The sequence below is a fragment of the Mya arenaria genome, chromosome 6, assembly GCF_026914265.1.
Source record: "Mya arenaria isolate MELC-2E11 chromosome 6, ASM2691426v1".
Taxonomy (NCBI): Eukaryota; Metazoa; Mollusca; class Bivalvia; order Myida; family Myidae; genus Mya; species Mya arenaria.
The window spans coordinates 47,907,997-47,921,638 of record NC_069127.1 but is presented as its reverse complement, the minus strand read 5'-3'; the positions used below and the strand labels follow the sequence as shown (position 1 = coordinate 47,921,638).

Here is a 13,642-nt window from a genome sequence, read left to right as displayed (position 1 = left end):
TTTTTAATATTCATAATATGTCTTAGGTGTAAATTTATACTTTAATTTGACAGTATTATAAGTGAATAAAGCAAATAATAAAATTGCAAATTGATTTTTCATTTTGCGAGTGCTCCTCAAAGTTAAATTCGAACCCTGATACAATTCTGCAGTCGTCTGCACTTTTACTCCGACTTGTTTTTTAGCAGCTCTTCTGAATATAAACTTGTTTTTACAAGTCAGAGGTAATATTCCTTCTGTTTCTCAATCAAAAACACCGACATTTGACAAATCTCTTATCCATGACGTATTTTATGCTTATAAACTGATTTCAAGAGACAACATTAAATTTTTGTTGACATTTTTTTAAATATATTAAAAATTATGTTCACATATTAAAAGACTTATAAATTAGAGAAGATAGGGCATCTAAATTATCACATTGTGCAATAATCCTTGAATAATAATCCTTTGAAGAAAGATTTAAGTCGGTTCACACTTAGCTTAATAACTGACTTCAAATAATTTAGTTGTTGTACACCTCACTTAGCCTGTTGCATAAGACACTGTAAATAGACACATATTGATCCAAATGTTCTGTTCTGTATCACGTATTTGTCATCATATCTATGTGAAGTGCATATTTTTGAAACATAATATGCTGAAATAGTAATTAATTGTGCACAATATGAATAATGTTTGCTAAGACCCAATATAAATATCTAATCATACTCTTTTTTTCATAAATTTGGGAAATGAGTTAAAAAATATAAACATGAAATACACTTGCTTGCATTTATTTATTAGTTTTACTTTGTAAAGATACTGTATAGTATACAAGTACAGGTTAGTCTATCTTTTAGAGTAAAGTCTACAGGTTGAATAAAAATACAGTCATTTACCGTAGACACAATGTAATACATGAAAATATAATTTCTCATACAGTTTACTGTAGTCTTAGGCTGTTATCATATGAGCATAAAGTAAACATGTGGAATATAGCATAAAAATAAATAACTTCTAAACAAGAATGATATCTTGCTTATCTGATTAGACTCGGAGTTCGGCCGCGGGATCATAAAATCGAACGATTCTCAACGCTGTTGTTCATATTAAACTCGGCGGTAAGCCAGCCACTCGGAGGAACTCGGGGGGGGGGGGGGGGGGGGGGGGGGGATTTTAGCGAGGGCAACAATTTTACCCTCGGAGGAAACCCGCGATCATCGACTTTATCCCTCGGAGTGAGCGAGGAAAGTGGGTCTAACTCGTTGAGTGTACTGTATGAAATACACATACATATATTTAGTCATAAACAGAAAACAAATATGTTTTGATATGACATTTTACAAAGTGACTGACATTATTTAATTATGACATGCAAATCATTTGCTTGAAAACTAAAGCTTATAGAAGGTCCATCATGTAGTATTAAAAAAAAGGGAATGTAGCTATGAAAGTAAGGCTAAAGGCATTTTGTAACTGTCAAAAATCAAAACTCTAGAGTTTAGGTAGGTCCTGAGCATCTTCATTATTGAGTTATCACCATTTTATTGTATCATATGCAGAGCTACAGATAACTTTCTTACTTGAAGTGTATTTTACACCCTTATGCAATCTAGTAAAGTGTAATGGCCATTTCTAAAGTGTACTGATACATTAAATTACAAAATTGACTTATTTTACTTAATGAACTTTGTAGTACAAATGATAAAAGAACTCACACAAAATTGAAAATGTTGCTCAGCTAATTACAAGTCCTGATTAATTAAAACATCTTTACTACATGCACTTTGATTTCTTGGCTAACAACCTTCTATAAGTCTCCGGCTTAGTAAGGCTGTAACGAGTACCCAAGTACCGGAGTAATTGCTAGTCAAAGCAAAATATTCGCCACAAATACTCGCCAGTGCTGAGATCGCTGGATCGCGATTCAAGTGCAAAATTTAATAAAAGAATATAACAAAATGATTTAATTAAATTCCAGCTAATAATTTGGCTGTTTTAAAAAAATATATAATGCAGTGTTTTTCCGAAATATGTTACACTGACGCAACCGAAAGTTAATTCATACAGCGCTAGCATTCAATTCAGTGTGTGGTGTTTGAATGAAGAATGCTTCTTGTCAAGGTTTTAAGGGAATATAATGTTTTAAAAAGTATACAAATATAGAAATAAGAAATAAAAACTCCAAGGGCATAAAATAAATTATAAAGGAGATCTACAATAATAAAATAAAATGCGAAACTTATGTACAGCTATCATGTATTTTCGTCTGCAATTCAAAGTCAACAAAACATCAAATCCAGCGCTATATAGAAATGACCCAGCTTCCTATTCTTCTAAAATCTGGAAACATTTCGGATTTGATGTAAAGGCTGACAAAAAAGTGAAAACTGAACAAAAATGAAGCTTTTGTTATACTTTCATTATTCATTTACTTTCAAATTATGTATTGCTTTATAACCAAGTGAATCGTGAATCGATTTGTGGATCGCAGGTCAAAGATCGCGATTCGAATCGGATCGCCTTTTGTCCGGCGATACACAGCCCTACGGTTTAGCATTGTCAAAACCGCTAGCGTAAAACGATAAAAAATACTTGGAAGAACTTCACACCCTATTTCCTTTTTAATCGAACAGGTACGAACAGTTGTTTGATTTTATGTCGTAATGGGTGACTTCTAAAGTGTATTGACACCCTTTACAACCCTTATCTGTAGCTGTGCATATGGACATGGATTGTTCGTCTGTACACAACTTTTATTAGACTGCATTCTTTTAAGCTGCACGGGTATGGAGCCCATTCAAGGATCTTCAAGCTGTTGTGGAGTCGGCTATCCACCGTCGACAGACAGATGCCGTCCACGACTTGGAAGTGATGTTAAAGAAACACAAAACAGATTTCCTGTCATTGCTTAAAAACAATGTATGGTTTAAAGATAAAAAATTTCAAAAGACATTATTTTGATACAGTTTATACATAATTATTTATAGAAGAAAGATATGGAAATTTTTAGAAATTTTCAAAATACTTAATTGAATTTAGTTGTAATGGAAATTATTTATGTTAGAACCAATAGTACTCTAGTAAACACAAAACATCTGCCTACTTTTATCTTTGTTACCATATTTCCTCGACTATAAGATGGGGAAATTGGGTCCAGATTTTTAACCTTAAAGTAGGGGGCTATAAAAAATCAGAACTAATAGTCAGATACAGGAATAATTAACATATGGTTTTGTCTGACCGATTTATTATCTGTTGATGACATCCCAATAAAAGAGACAAGATCACACCAATCAGATTAAGACAACCATCTGCTTTATTTCGCTACAGTGAACACTCAATATCTTCTAATTGGCAAATGCCTCATATCGGTTCAAACACTTTGTTTATGTGCCTTAATAATTAAAATATTTTGAAAATATGTTCACTGTGTTGTTTTCCATGTCGAAAATAAAACTCACTTTTTCCTTACGATAAGGCTTTGCGTACATCATGCTGACTAATTGGCAGGTTTCAATTCACATTCCATTAATCGTTACATTGATTTATCCACAATCATCAATAGTTATTTATTTCTTCTAATTTAAGTCCCTTCAACTGAGATCCAGATAAACAAACATCTGCAAAAAATTTAACTTATTAACACATGTAATGGAATGTGTCATGTTTGTTTGCTGCAGGTCAAACGGTACAATTTGTGACGTCACAGCACGAGCTGTGTACAGATCATAGGTGCATAGCAATGTTTAGTATTTAAATATGTCAGTCTTTACTGTATGAATGCAATCTTGCGTCTTAGTTGGTTAGAACATACCCATCGGAAAAATAATGATCAATAATCCTCGTCTGAGAACCTTCAAATCATGGCCGATAGATTTGAATTTACTACAAATATGAATGAACCTTTAGCTGTACGGAAAACTAAGCGGATCACCCTTATAGTTGGGGAAATACGGTACCTTAAAGTAACCATCAATTAATGTTGTTTTAAAGTGTTTATTGAATGAAACACTAAATTTCAAAGATTGTTTACTTCAGTGGGCTAGTGAACTTGAAAAATCTTTGAGAATGAATTGTGTAACACATATTTGTATAACAATACCTACCGGTATATTTGTTTTAGCCAAAGAATCCTACCCATCGTGAAGCTGTGAAGAAATCCAACACTGTGGGCCTTCTAATACATGGGGAGCAAAGAAAGCAGACTTTTCCCTCTGATGTTATTGAGGAAGCTATTATCCTTAGTGATCTGTTTGATTTGAATGAATTTGCAGCTTTGGAATTGCTTCTGGCTGGTATAGAAATTTTAACCATGAATCTTACTAAATTTCCAGTCCTTTTGTAGGTTTCAAATATTGACTCTATTCCAAAATCTATTTTTCCTAATTCAAATTAGTTTACCCGGAAAAAAAAATCCCTATCCCAATTTATTTTTATCATCTGAAAATGGTCATGTGTCATAACATCATAAGATGTTGATTGGTATTTTAGCAGTACTAACACAAACTCATTTTTCATTTTCATAATTGTTACCATGACAGGCTTGTAAGTGTTCTTTATTCAAGTTACTTTTTTGTACAGTAATAATTGCAATTTAGGACTTTTTCCAATGGAATGGATGTTTTATTTTAACAAAAGCACACACAATACATATGTAGAATAATAGAAGTACATTAAAACAATCTAGAAGTGGCTTTAAATATTGTAAATATGTTGGTAATATTTAAAAAAATTAACTCTTTTTTATGAATATAATGGAAGATCCCTTATTAACCAGGTTTTCACATAGTGAAACCTGGTTATTAGAATGACGAACGTCGTTGTTAGGGCGGGCGGGCGGCGTCAAACTCACCTATGAAACTGAATAACTTAAGTTAGGGTTGACATATCTTGACCAAACTTGGTCTATAGAAAGAGTATATGGGTATCTTCATGGGATTGCATTTGGGGTCCCTAGGGTCAAGGTTACTGTTACTAAAAATAGAAAAACAGTTGAAAATGAATTACTTTAGTTAGGGATGACATATCTTGACTAAACTTGGTCTATAGGAAGAGTTTATGGATACCTTTCATGGGATTGCATTTGGGTTCTCTAGGGTCAAGGTCAAGGCACTGTTACTAAAAATAGAAAAACAGTTGAGACTGAATAACTCTAGTTAGGGATGACATATCTTGACTAAACTTGGTCTATAGTAAGAGTTTATGGAGACCTTTCTTGGGATTGCGTTTGGGGTCCCTAGGTTCAAGGTCAAGGTCACTGTTACTAAAATAGAAAAACAGTTAAAACTGAATAACTTTAGTAAGGGTTGACATGTCTTGACCAAACTTGGTCTATAGAAAGAGTTTATGGTTACCTTTCATGGCATTGTGTTTGGGGTCCATAGGGTCAAGGTCAAGGTCACTGTTACTAAAAATAGAAAAATGGTTGAAACTGAATAACTTTAGTTATGGTTGACATATCTTGACTTTCCTTGGTCTTTAGGAAGAGTTTATAGATACCTTTCATGGGATTGCGTTTGGGGTCCCTTTGGTCAAGGTCAAGGTCACTGTTACTAAAAATAGAAAAATGGTTGAAACTGAATTACTTTAGTTAGGGTTGACATATCTTGACCAAACTTGGTCTATAGGAAGAGTTAAAGATACCTTTCATGGGATTGCGTATGGGGTCCCTAGGGTCAAGGTCACTGTTACTAAAAATAGAAAAACAGTTGAAACTGAATATCTTTAGTTAGGATTGACATATCTTGACCAAACTTGGTCTATAGGAATAGTTTATGGATACTTCCATGGGATTGCATTTGGGGTCCCTAGGGTCAAGGTCAAGGTCACTGTTACTAAAAAAAATATTTGAAACTGAATAACTTTAGTCAGGGTCCACTTATCTTGACCAAACCAGGTATAAAGGAAGTGTTTATGGATACCTTTCATGGGATTGCGTTTGGGGTCCCTAGATTCAAGGTCACTGTTACTAAAAATAAAAAAAAATGGTTGAAACTGAATATCTTTAGTGAGGGATGACATATCTTGACCCAACTTGGTATAAAGGAAGAGTTTATGGATACCTTTCAATGGATTGCATTTCGGGTCCCTTTGGTCAAGGTCACTGTTACTAAAAATAGAAAAACAGACACAGGCTGAAGTTCTTCTGTCAATCATTAAAAACCTGGTTTCGTCGCATTGCGGCGTTTCTTATTTAACATTTGATTTACATACTGGGACAGCTTTTTAAATTTAAGTTGCACACTTTTTAGTTGATTGTTACTGATTTTCCCCAGGTGAGGAGAATCGTGCAGACTTCCCAGGACTGACACGAGGCCTGGTGGCAGTGCTACTGTACTACGATGGTCGAAGGAGCCTTCTCAACGCCCTACGCACTCTCATCCTGTCATTGGAGGGGCGCACCTTCACGCTGGGACTGCCACCTGACCTTACACACATCACAAACACATTCATACTGAACCTCGTGGACGAAAATCTTACCAACAAAATTCTTAGTATGATAATTCTAATAGATAGTTATTTTGCGACATAACTGCAGCCTCATTGCTAGTAACTTAACTGTATTTTTAATCTCCTAGTTCTTTAATTATCCTGCTTAATCCTAGGCAAAGGACCTACTGGAATGATTGTTCTGTCTCTTTATAGTGATGGGGCCTTGTAGAATTTGCTGATGTATTATATTAAAATTCATAAAACTCACTTGTGCGTATCAACATGGCAAAGGATGCTGTAAATGACTGGTTATAAGACACACTTTTTTCCCTCTGATTTCGATGTAAAAAAATGCCTATGTCTTACAAACAGTAACAAGCTTTTGACCTTTTTTTCTGAAGTCGATTTCATGCCGAAATTGACTCTTCAGAGAAATAAATGTTTTTTTTAGATTTATTTAGAATGGGATGTCACTCATCCTGATTGAGTTTTATTAGAGTTAAAACGGCACTTGAAGATCGGGATACAGTTAATCGTAAAACGTTTATTATTTAAATTTTTCATTTTTATTAATAACATTATTCAATATTATTTTGTTTAAAACAATAATTAAACATGCTTATAAAGAAGAATAGCTGTGCACTGTCAAAATATATTTTGTCTGTGGTAAGATAGGTGTGAATATTGCACTGCCTTTAAGCAGTTTAACATACCAATAGTACAAACTGTTGCGATTATAGTCGTTTTTTTTTTGGCACTTTGCCACGTTCTTTATACTTTCCTGTTGGTGTTGACATTTTGCAAACAAACACATACAATGTAAGATTTTTGCTTTACAAAACTTTATTCTCAACAGGTTATTGTTTACGATACACTGTCACAAAGAATATTTTGCTTTGTATTAGTATTGCATGGTTTAAGATAACCATTGCCATTTTCACGAAAAAAAAAATTCAATGCGTCCTATAACCCATAACATAGATTAAAAGTTTTTCCTCGAGTTTTACATGGATTTTTTTGGTGCGTCTTATAACCACTATCGTCTTATAACATGTCATTAAGACTTTTGTGAATTATAAGCTTGTCAGTTTTGGGAAGAAAAAAAGTTAATGAATTGATTACTATTGTAAAAGCGTAGTATTATTGGCTTGGATGTCATAGAAAGACTTAAATGTTGGCCACAAAGCCACTTAAGGTATGAACATAAACCTTAGTACACAAGCTGACTATGACAGTGTCCACATGACATGCCAGGCCCATGACAGCTCTGGCTTGATATTTGCCAAATTATCATATGCTTCTTGCATGTCTGAGAACAAGTATGTTAACAAGTATGTTATTGGATAAACATGCATTGGCATTTGCTTGCTGCGCTCCTGTTTGGCATTGTGTCTGTGTGTTACAGCTGTTCTCAAGGGGATGGCTGTTACTGCAGAACTGGACAAACTACAGAACAACCGAGCACTTGGTCCACCTAAACACAGGAAACAGGTAAGCCCCAGATGTCAACCTATGTACTTACATTCCTGGTATATGTATAGTTAAGGTTAAAAGTTGCACTCCCACAGATTGATAGTTCTGAATTTTTTTTGTCTCAGAATCAGCTGATTTTGGCATAAATGCCTTCCATTCAGTCATATAAGATAACTTACAATAGAATAGACTCAATCGTTCTAAAAAGTGCCCGAAAAGTGAGATTTTAGTAACGCTTTTAGCCATAAAACATTAAATTTCGACCAAAAATATGAAAAACTGCGTTCTTTAGACATTTACGCAAAAATTGGCTAATTCTAAGACAAAAAAAAAGTTGTTGAAGAGTGCAGCTTAAAGGGACCATCATTGTGCAACAGATTTAGGCTGAAATTTTCTATATAAACTAATTGATGATGAAGTGTATTTTATTGTATCAGCTCAGATGTTATGATTAAGATCAATACTAAGTAATAGTGTTAAATCCTACTTATTTCGACATGATAACTTGTTTTCCCTGATCAAGATGTTTCACTGTTACATGTATTTTTGTTTCAGGTACAAGACATGTACGAGGAGATTGAGGTGACGTGTGCTGAGTGTCTGTTCAGCCTCTCATGCCAGCGACCACTCGGCCGAACTGACACACTCCAGCTCATCAACCATCTCAAGGGAGACAACTCCATCACTGCGGACGGCTCTCTAAGGCCTGTTACTCTTGCTTTACTTATGGCCCTCCTCTACTGCTTTGATGTATCGGTGTTGGAGAGAGAGGATGCAGAAGGTGATTAATTTTATTGTTTGATGAGCGAACAGCATGGTCATCGAATCACATGTAAAAATTGTGATCATTTGCTACGTGACATTGTACATTTTACATATTCAGTCAAACCTGGTTGAACGGTCACCTGCTTTAAATGGCCACCTGCCTTATCGGGCCACTCCAAATTGCCCCCTTACGTTTTTACTATATAAAGTATGTGCATTAAGCGTTCAACTGTCTAACGAGGCCACGGCCACTAATATTTGTCCCCGTGAAGCTATAAAACACTAATTAGCGGCCACTGATGGTGTGAAATGAGTTACGATGTGTATTCACTTCCGTATTAATTTTCAAAGTGCACAGCGTTATACTTCTACAAACAGATATTTACATTGCATTGTTCGTGATATTCTTTTGAATTTTAATTATGGCTGACAATAAAACAAATCGGAAGTGTTTGACCCTAAAATAACCTGTCGCGTGTATTAAATTATTAGAAAATGATAGTACTGCAAGAAGAACTGGACAGACTAAATCAATTTCTTGCTTTTGCTAACAATTCAAATCCAAACGCTAAAAGACAGAGGAAAATTGAGGAACTCATTGAACTTGTGTATTCATGGGTTTTGACTCACAGAGTGACATGCTTGACATGATTATGTCGGAACAATGTAAATGCAATTTATATTAGAGACAGAAGTGACGCAAACGAAAATGACGGAATACTTTAAACATTGAACTTAAACATGTACATGTAGTTGTGTGGACTCATTTTAGGTGTTTTTTGTTTATGCTATGTATTAATTTTTATCTATTGCATTCTATTTGTAAATTTGCAATAATGTTTTTTTTTACCTTTATATTTAATATTCAACTTTCTTTAATGGAACTGAATGTGGGGTGAGGTGGTGGTTAAGATACATAATCTGTTTGAACAAAGCCAAAGTGTCAGGAAAGTCCAACCTGGACTAAGTGGCCACCTGTAGTAAGCAGCCACTTTTACCTTTTCCCAAAGGTGGCCACTTAATACAGGTTTGACTGTGTCTCCATTATGTAAAAACATATTTGAACATGATCAATTGAATTTTAAGGTATTGTTTTTTATGTTTGATCATGTCCCTCCAGATACCACAGTGGGAATGCCAGTGTTCAGTGACCCAGCGTACATTCAGGACATCCACAAGGAGCTACGAGATGGATCAGCATGGGCGGTCCCCGGGCTCCGTGCCGTGGTCCAGCTGGCCTGGGGTGTCACCCTCAGACAGCTATCCCAGTACCCCCAGGCTGCAGGTATATATCAAACATATTAATGTTTGTTCATTTGTAGACTCTTGCCATCTACAATTGTATGACAGCATTGGCCATGCCATTATTTGCAACATTTATCTGGTAAACTATTGCTGAGTTGGCTTTTGATGTTATTGGTATGTAATGATGTGTTTAAAATTCCTCTAAACGTAACATATTTTAAGTTAATGACAAAAAAGGTAGAAATAAGAAGCTTGGATTTTATTGGTTGCCTTTCCACTTGGTGTGTACATGTATATTTGCAGGTGCGGGGGAGTATTTTGAGGAAGATGAAGCCATGATTGACCTGGCTATAGAGGGGAATGTGTTCTCCTTCCTACACAAGTCTGTCATCTCTGTCAACAAACTACATAAGGAGGTAGGAAGGAGCACATGTGCACTGTATCATAGGTTCACATAGATACACTTGGATCTATGAGTTAAAGGCAGAGTTGATACTTATATGGTCAGAAATAGCTGAAAGCAACCTGTTTACAGATGAGAAAGTGAAAAAAAAATGTTTTAAAAAGAGAAATTTTCAATTATGTTTTGTAGGCCTTAAAATAATTCTACTGTTACTGATATAAAAATGAATTCCTATTCAAGTTTTCGTTATTTCACCATCAGATTGGTCAAACTGTATCAGATACGCGGTATAATGATACCCACACCCTCTAGTGGTGTTGGCTATATAAGAATCACCTTGACACATCTGTCAATATTATGACAATTATGTCAGTCTGTCTGACCACTGTCCTGGGTTATCGGTACAAGTATAGTTTTCTCCATTACTCCATATTTTTTTGAGGTATTGACATCAAACTTCATCATACACACTTTGACTCTGTTGAGGATAAGTGGTGTGTAAAAGAAACATTACTTTGTGTATGGGAGTTAGGCCCCACCAAATTAATGTTTAGTTCCTCAGATTTTTGCCAAAAAAAATTGGAGCGAGCGAGCGAAAAAATTTTTTTTTTTTTTTTTTCAGTTTTCATAAAAACCGAAGCGAGCGAAGAGCAAAAAATATATTTTTCCCTATATTCAATATAAATAAGAAAGATTGTTCAAAATAATTGCCCTTGAACCCATTTTAATGCCATTTTGAACTGAACCTCTAATGGACATTTGGAAAATGTCGGAATACATACTATTTATTCATCCGTTTAGTACAAACATTATATGGATACCGTAATTCACCTAAGAGTTCGGACACCTTAAATTAATTATTTTTTTCGCTGTCCGAATACATAGAAAATTACCATTTTTACATTTTATTCACATGTTTGTTTAACCTGCCTTTTTTCTTCATGTTTGCATTTTACCACTTATTAATTTATCCGTAGTAATCAATGGTCATAAACTTATTTATTACGCCTATAAGTGTAAATCCTTCATCAAGTTAATTAAAACACCATTTTATACATGAATTGAATAAACACATTCTATCGGCTTCAGATCAAAGAGTCACACTGTGTGACGTCACACAACTTACAGTTATACCCACGAGGATCTCGTGGAGAGCATGGACATTGCTATGCAGGATTAATGTATAACTGTACAATTATTGCTTCTTACAGTCTTTAAGTGTGGTACAAGTTTGAAAGTTTATTGGCAGATCGTTTTACAAACATGTCTTGTCTATGTTTTCTTAATTCCTTGATTGCCCTTGTTGTTTCTTTAATCCTCCAATACATATATGTTTTCTTAATTCCTTGATTGCCCTTGTTGTTTCTTTAATCCTCCAATACATATATCACACTTCCTTAACTTGTCACAGTGGTATATACAGTTAGGTAATCTAGCCAGGCATTGTAAAGATAAAAATCAATAATCTTCGTCTGTGAAACTTGGTAACTGTAAAAGTTATGATTGATGTCCTTTGGGTGTCCGAAAATTAGGTACGCAAAATAAATTATTTTGGAAAATAATTATGGGTGTCCGAATATTTAGAGTGTCCGAACTCTTAGGTGAATTACGGTAAATCTAATTTCTTATATAATTAAAACGTACTTTAATATGACGATCATTCATAATAATAAATAACCCTGCTTTTAGTAAAAAGTTTGAAACTACTTATATAAATCTACCTGAATCAGTTTAATATCATATGCAACTGTATTTAGACATAATTTAGGATTGATTTTGGATTTGTAAAAAATGATCACTTACACAGGCATCATCAAACATCAGACTCCTTATAACATAGACTAAATTTTGTTTTTACTATCACAGGAAATGCAATGACATGTGCTTATTAAAACAAAAAGAACAAGGGTATTTTCAGAGTACTTTTTGTACTTTTTTTGGTTATTTAGATGTTTTTATGCACCAGCCAATTGTTTATGCCCCCCCCCCCCCCCCCCCCCCCCCCCAGTCCGAAATAGCGGGTACTTTGACTTCCGGTCTCTCAAAACCCGGGTAAAATACCCGACCTGCAGGGACACACTGCTGGTAAAATCCCCGCCAAATGGCCCCGCAACCCCGGATACCTATGCGAGGCCCATTCCCGACTATTTTAAGTATGAAGACAAAACCACATTCACTAGGCACTGCAGGGCCACCTGAAAGGTAAAAACACAGCCCATTGCCTCTGCTGTCCCTGGTATACCCCTGGAACAAGGGCGAGGGGTGAGCGGGGCAGTGGTTACAATTGACAAGTGCATTACAATCCCAGATTATGCTGCAAATAAAAACAAAATATAAGGTGATAAACTTAGGCTTACTTATGTTGATGTATATCCAGTCCAGTGTTTATATCGCTATTTGTGAAAAGATATATATGTTCAAAACTGTTGTTTTGTCAGAATTTGATCAAAAATGAGCTTGATACATCAATTTAGACCAAACAATGACTCATGTTCCACTTCAGCATCGTCGTAACGAGGTAAAATTTTGGTCCATTGTATTATGACTTGAATAAAATAGTACTAAGTTGATCATTCCGATTTCCATTCAAAACGAGTCACTAATTACGCAATATAATCGCTTACCAGTCTCAGATACACATGCTTTATTGCATAATGATTGCTTAAAATAATGATCCTTTAGTGCATGAGACGATCAACAATGACTTCAAGCATGCTCAAAACATATTTATTGTCAAAAATACAATTTAATTTCCAAACTTCAAGCCACATTGTTTATACCGGAAGCTGCCATTTTGATTGAATTTATTGAAACCCATGCTAAACCGATCGAGATACAGTATAAAAACACTACGCATCGGTAACTTCCCTTTAAAAAAACACGAAAACTAGCGTAAAAAATTATACTTGATTATTTTTAGCCTTTTAATAAATTATTACCTGAAAAAAAAATGTTTGGCGATCAAAATGGAGGTGCGGGCGTACAAAAAAATAAATAAATATTTTTTTTACATTTTCAAAAAAATAGGAGTGGTAAATCCGAGGAACGAAATATCAATTTGGTGTGGCCTTATTGCCCTTTAATTAATTATATATTTATTTAATTATGCCCCCCTTCGAAGAAGAGGGGTATATTGCTTTGCACAGGCATGTCGGTATGTCGGTCGGTCGGTCGGTCCGTCGGTAGACCAAAGCTTGTCCGAGTGATAACTCAACAATTCCTAGACGTATGGTCATCAAACTTCACATGAAGGTTGGGCCTGACCAGTAGATGACCCCTATTGATTTCGGGGGCCATCGGGTCAAAGGTCAAGGTCACAGTGACCTTTAATGGTAAAAT

The 13,642-nt window shown here is 35.0% G+C and overlaps 1 protein-coding gene across 1 annotated transcript in view; it reads left to right on the top strand.

Moving 5' to 3' along the window:
- The window catches only part of LOC128238210 (nuclear pore complex protein Nup205-like), a 79,693-nt gene that overhangs the window by 6,032 nt on the left and 60,019 nt on the right, over positions 1-13,642 (top strand). The window contains exons 2-8 of the mRNA XM_052953868.1: positions 2,762-2,904; positions 4,109-4,280; positions 6,261-6,479; positions 7,823-7,908; positions 8,446-8,671; positions 9,776-9,940; positions 10,204-10,316. Of these exons, the coding sequence (XP_052809828.1) occupies positions 2,762-2,904; positions 4,109-4,280; positions 6,261-6,479; positions 7,823-7,908; positions 8,446-8,671; positions 9,776-9,940; positions 10,204-10,316 (1,124 nt within the window). The remainder of the gene's footprint in view (positions 1-2,761; positions 2,905-4,108; positions 4,281-6,260; positions 6,480-7,822; positions 7,909-8,445; positions 8,672-9,775; positions 9,941-10,203; positions 10,317-13,642) is intronic.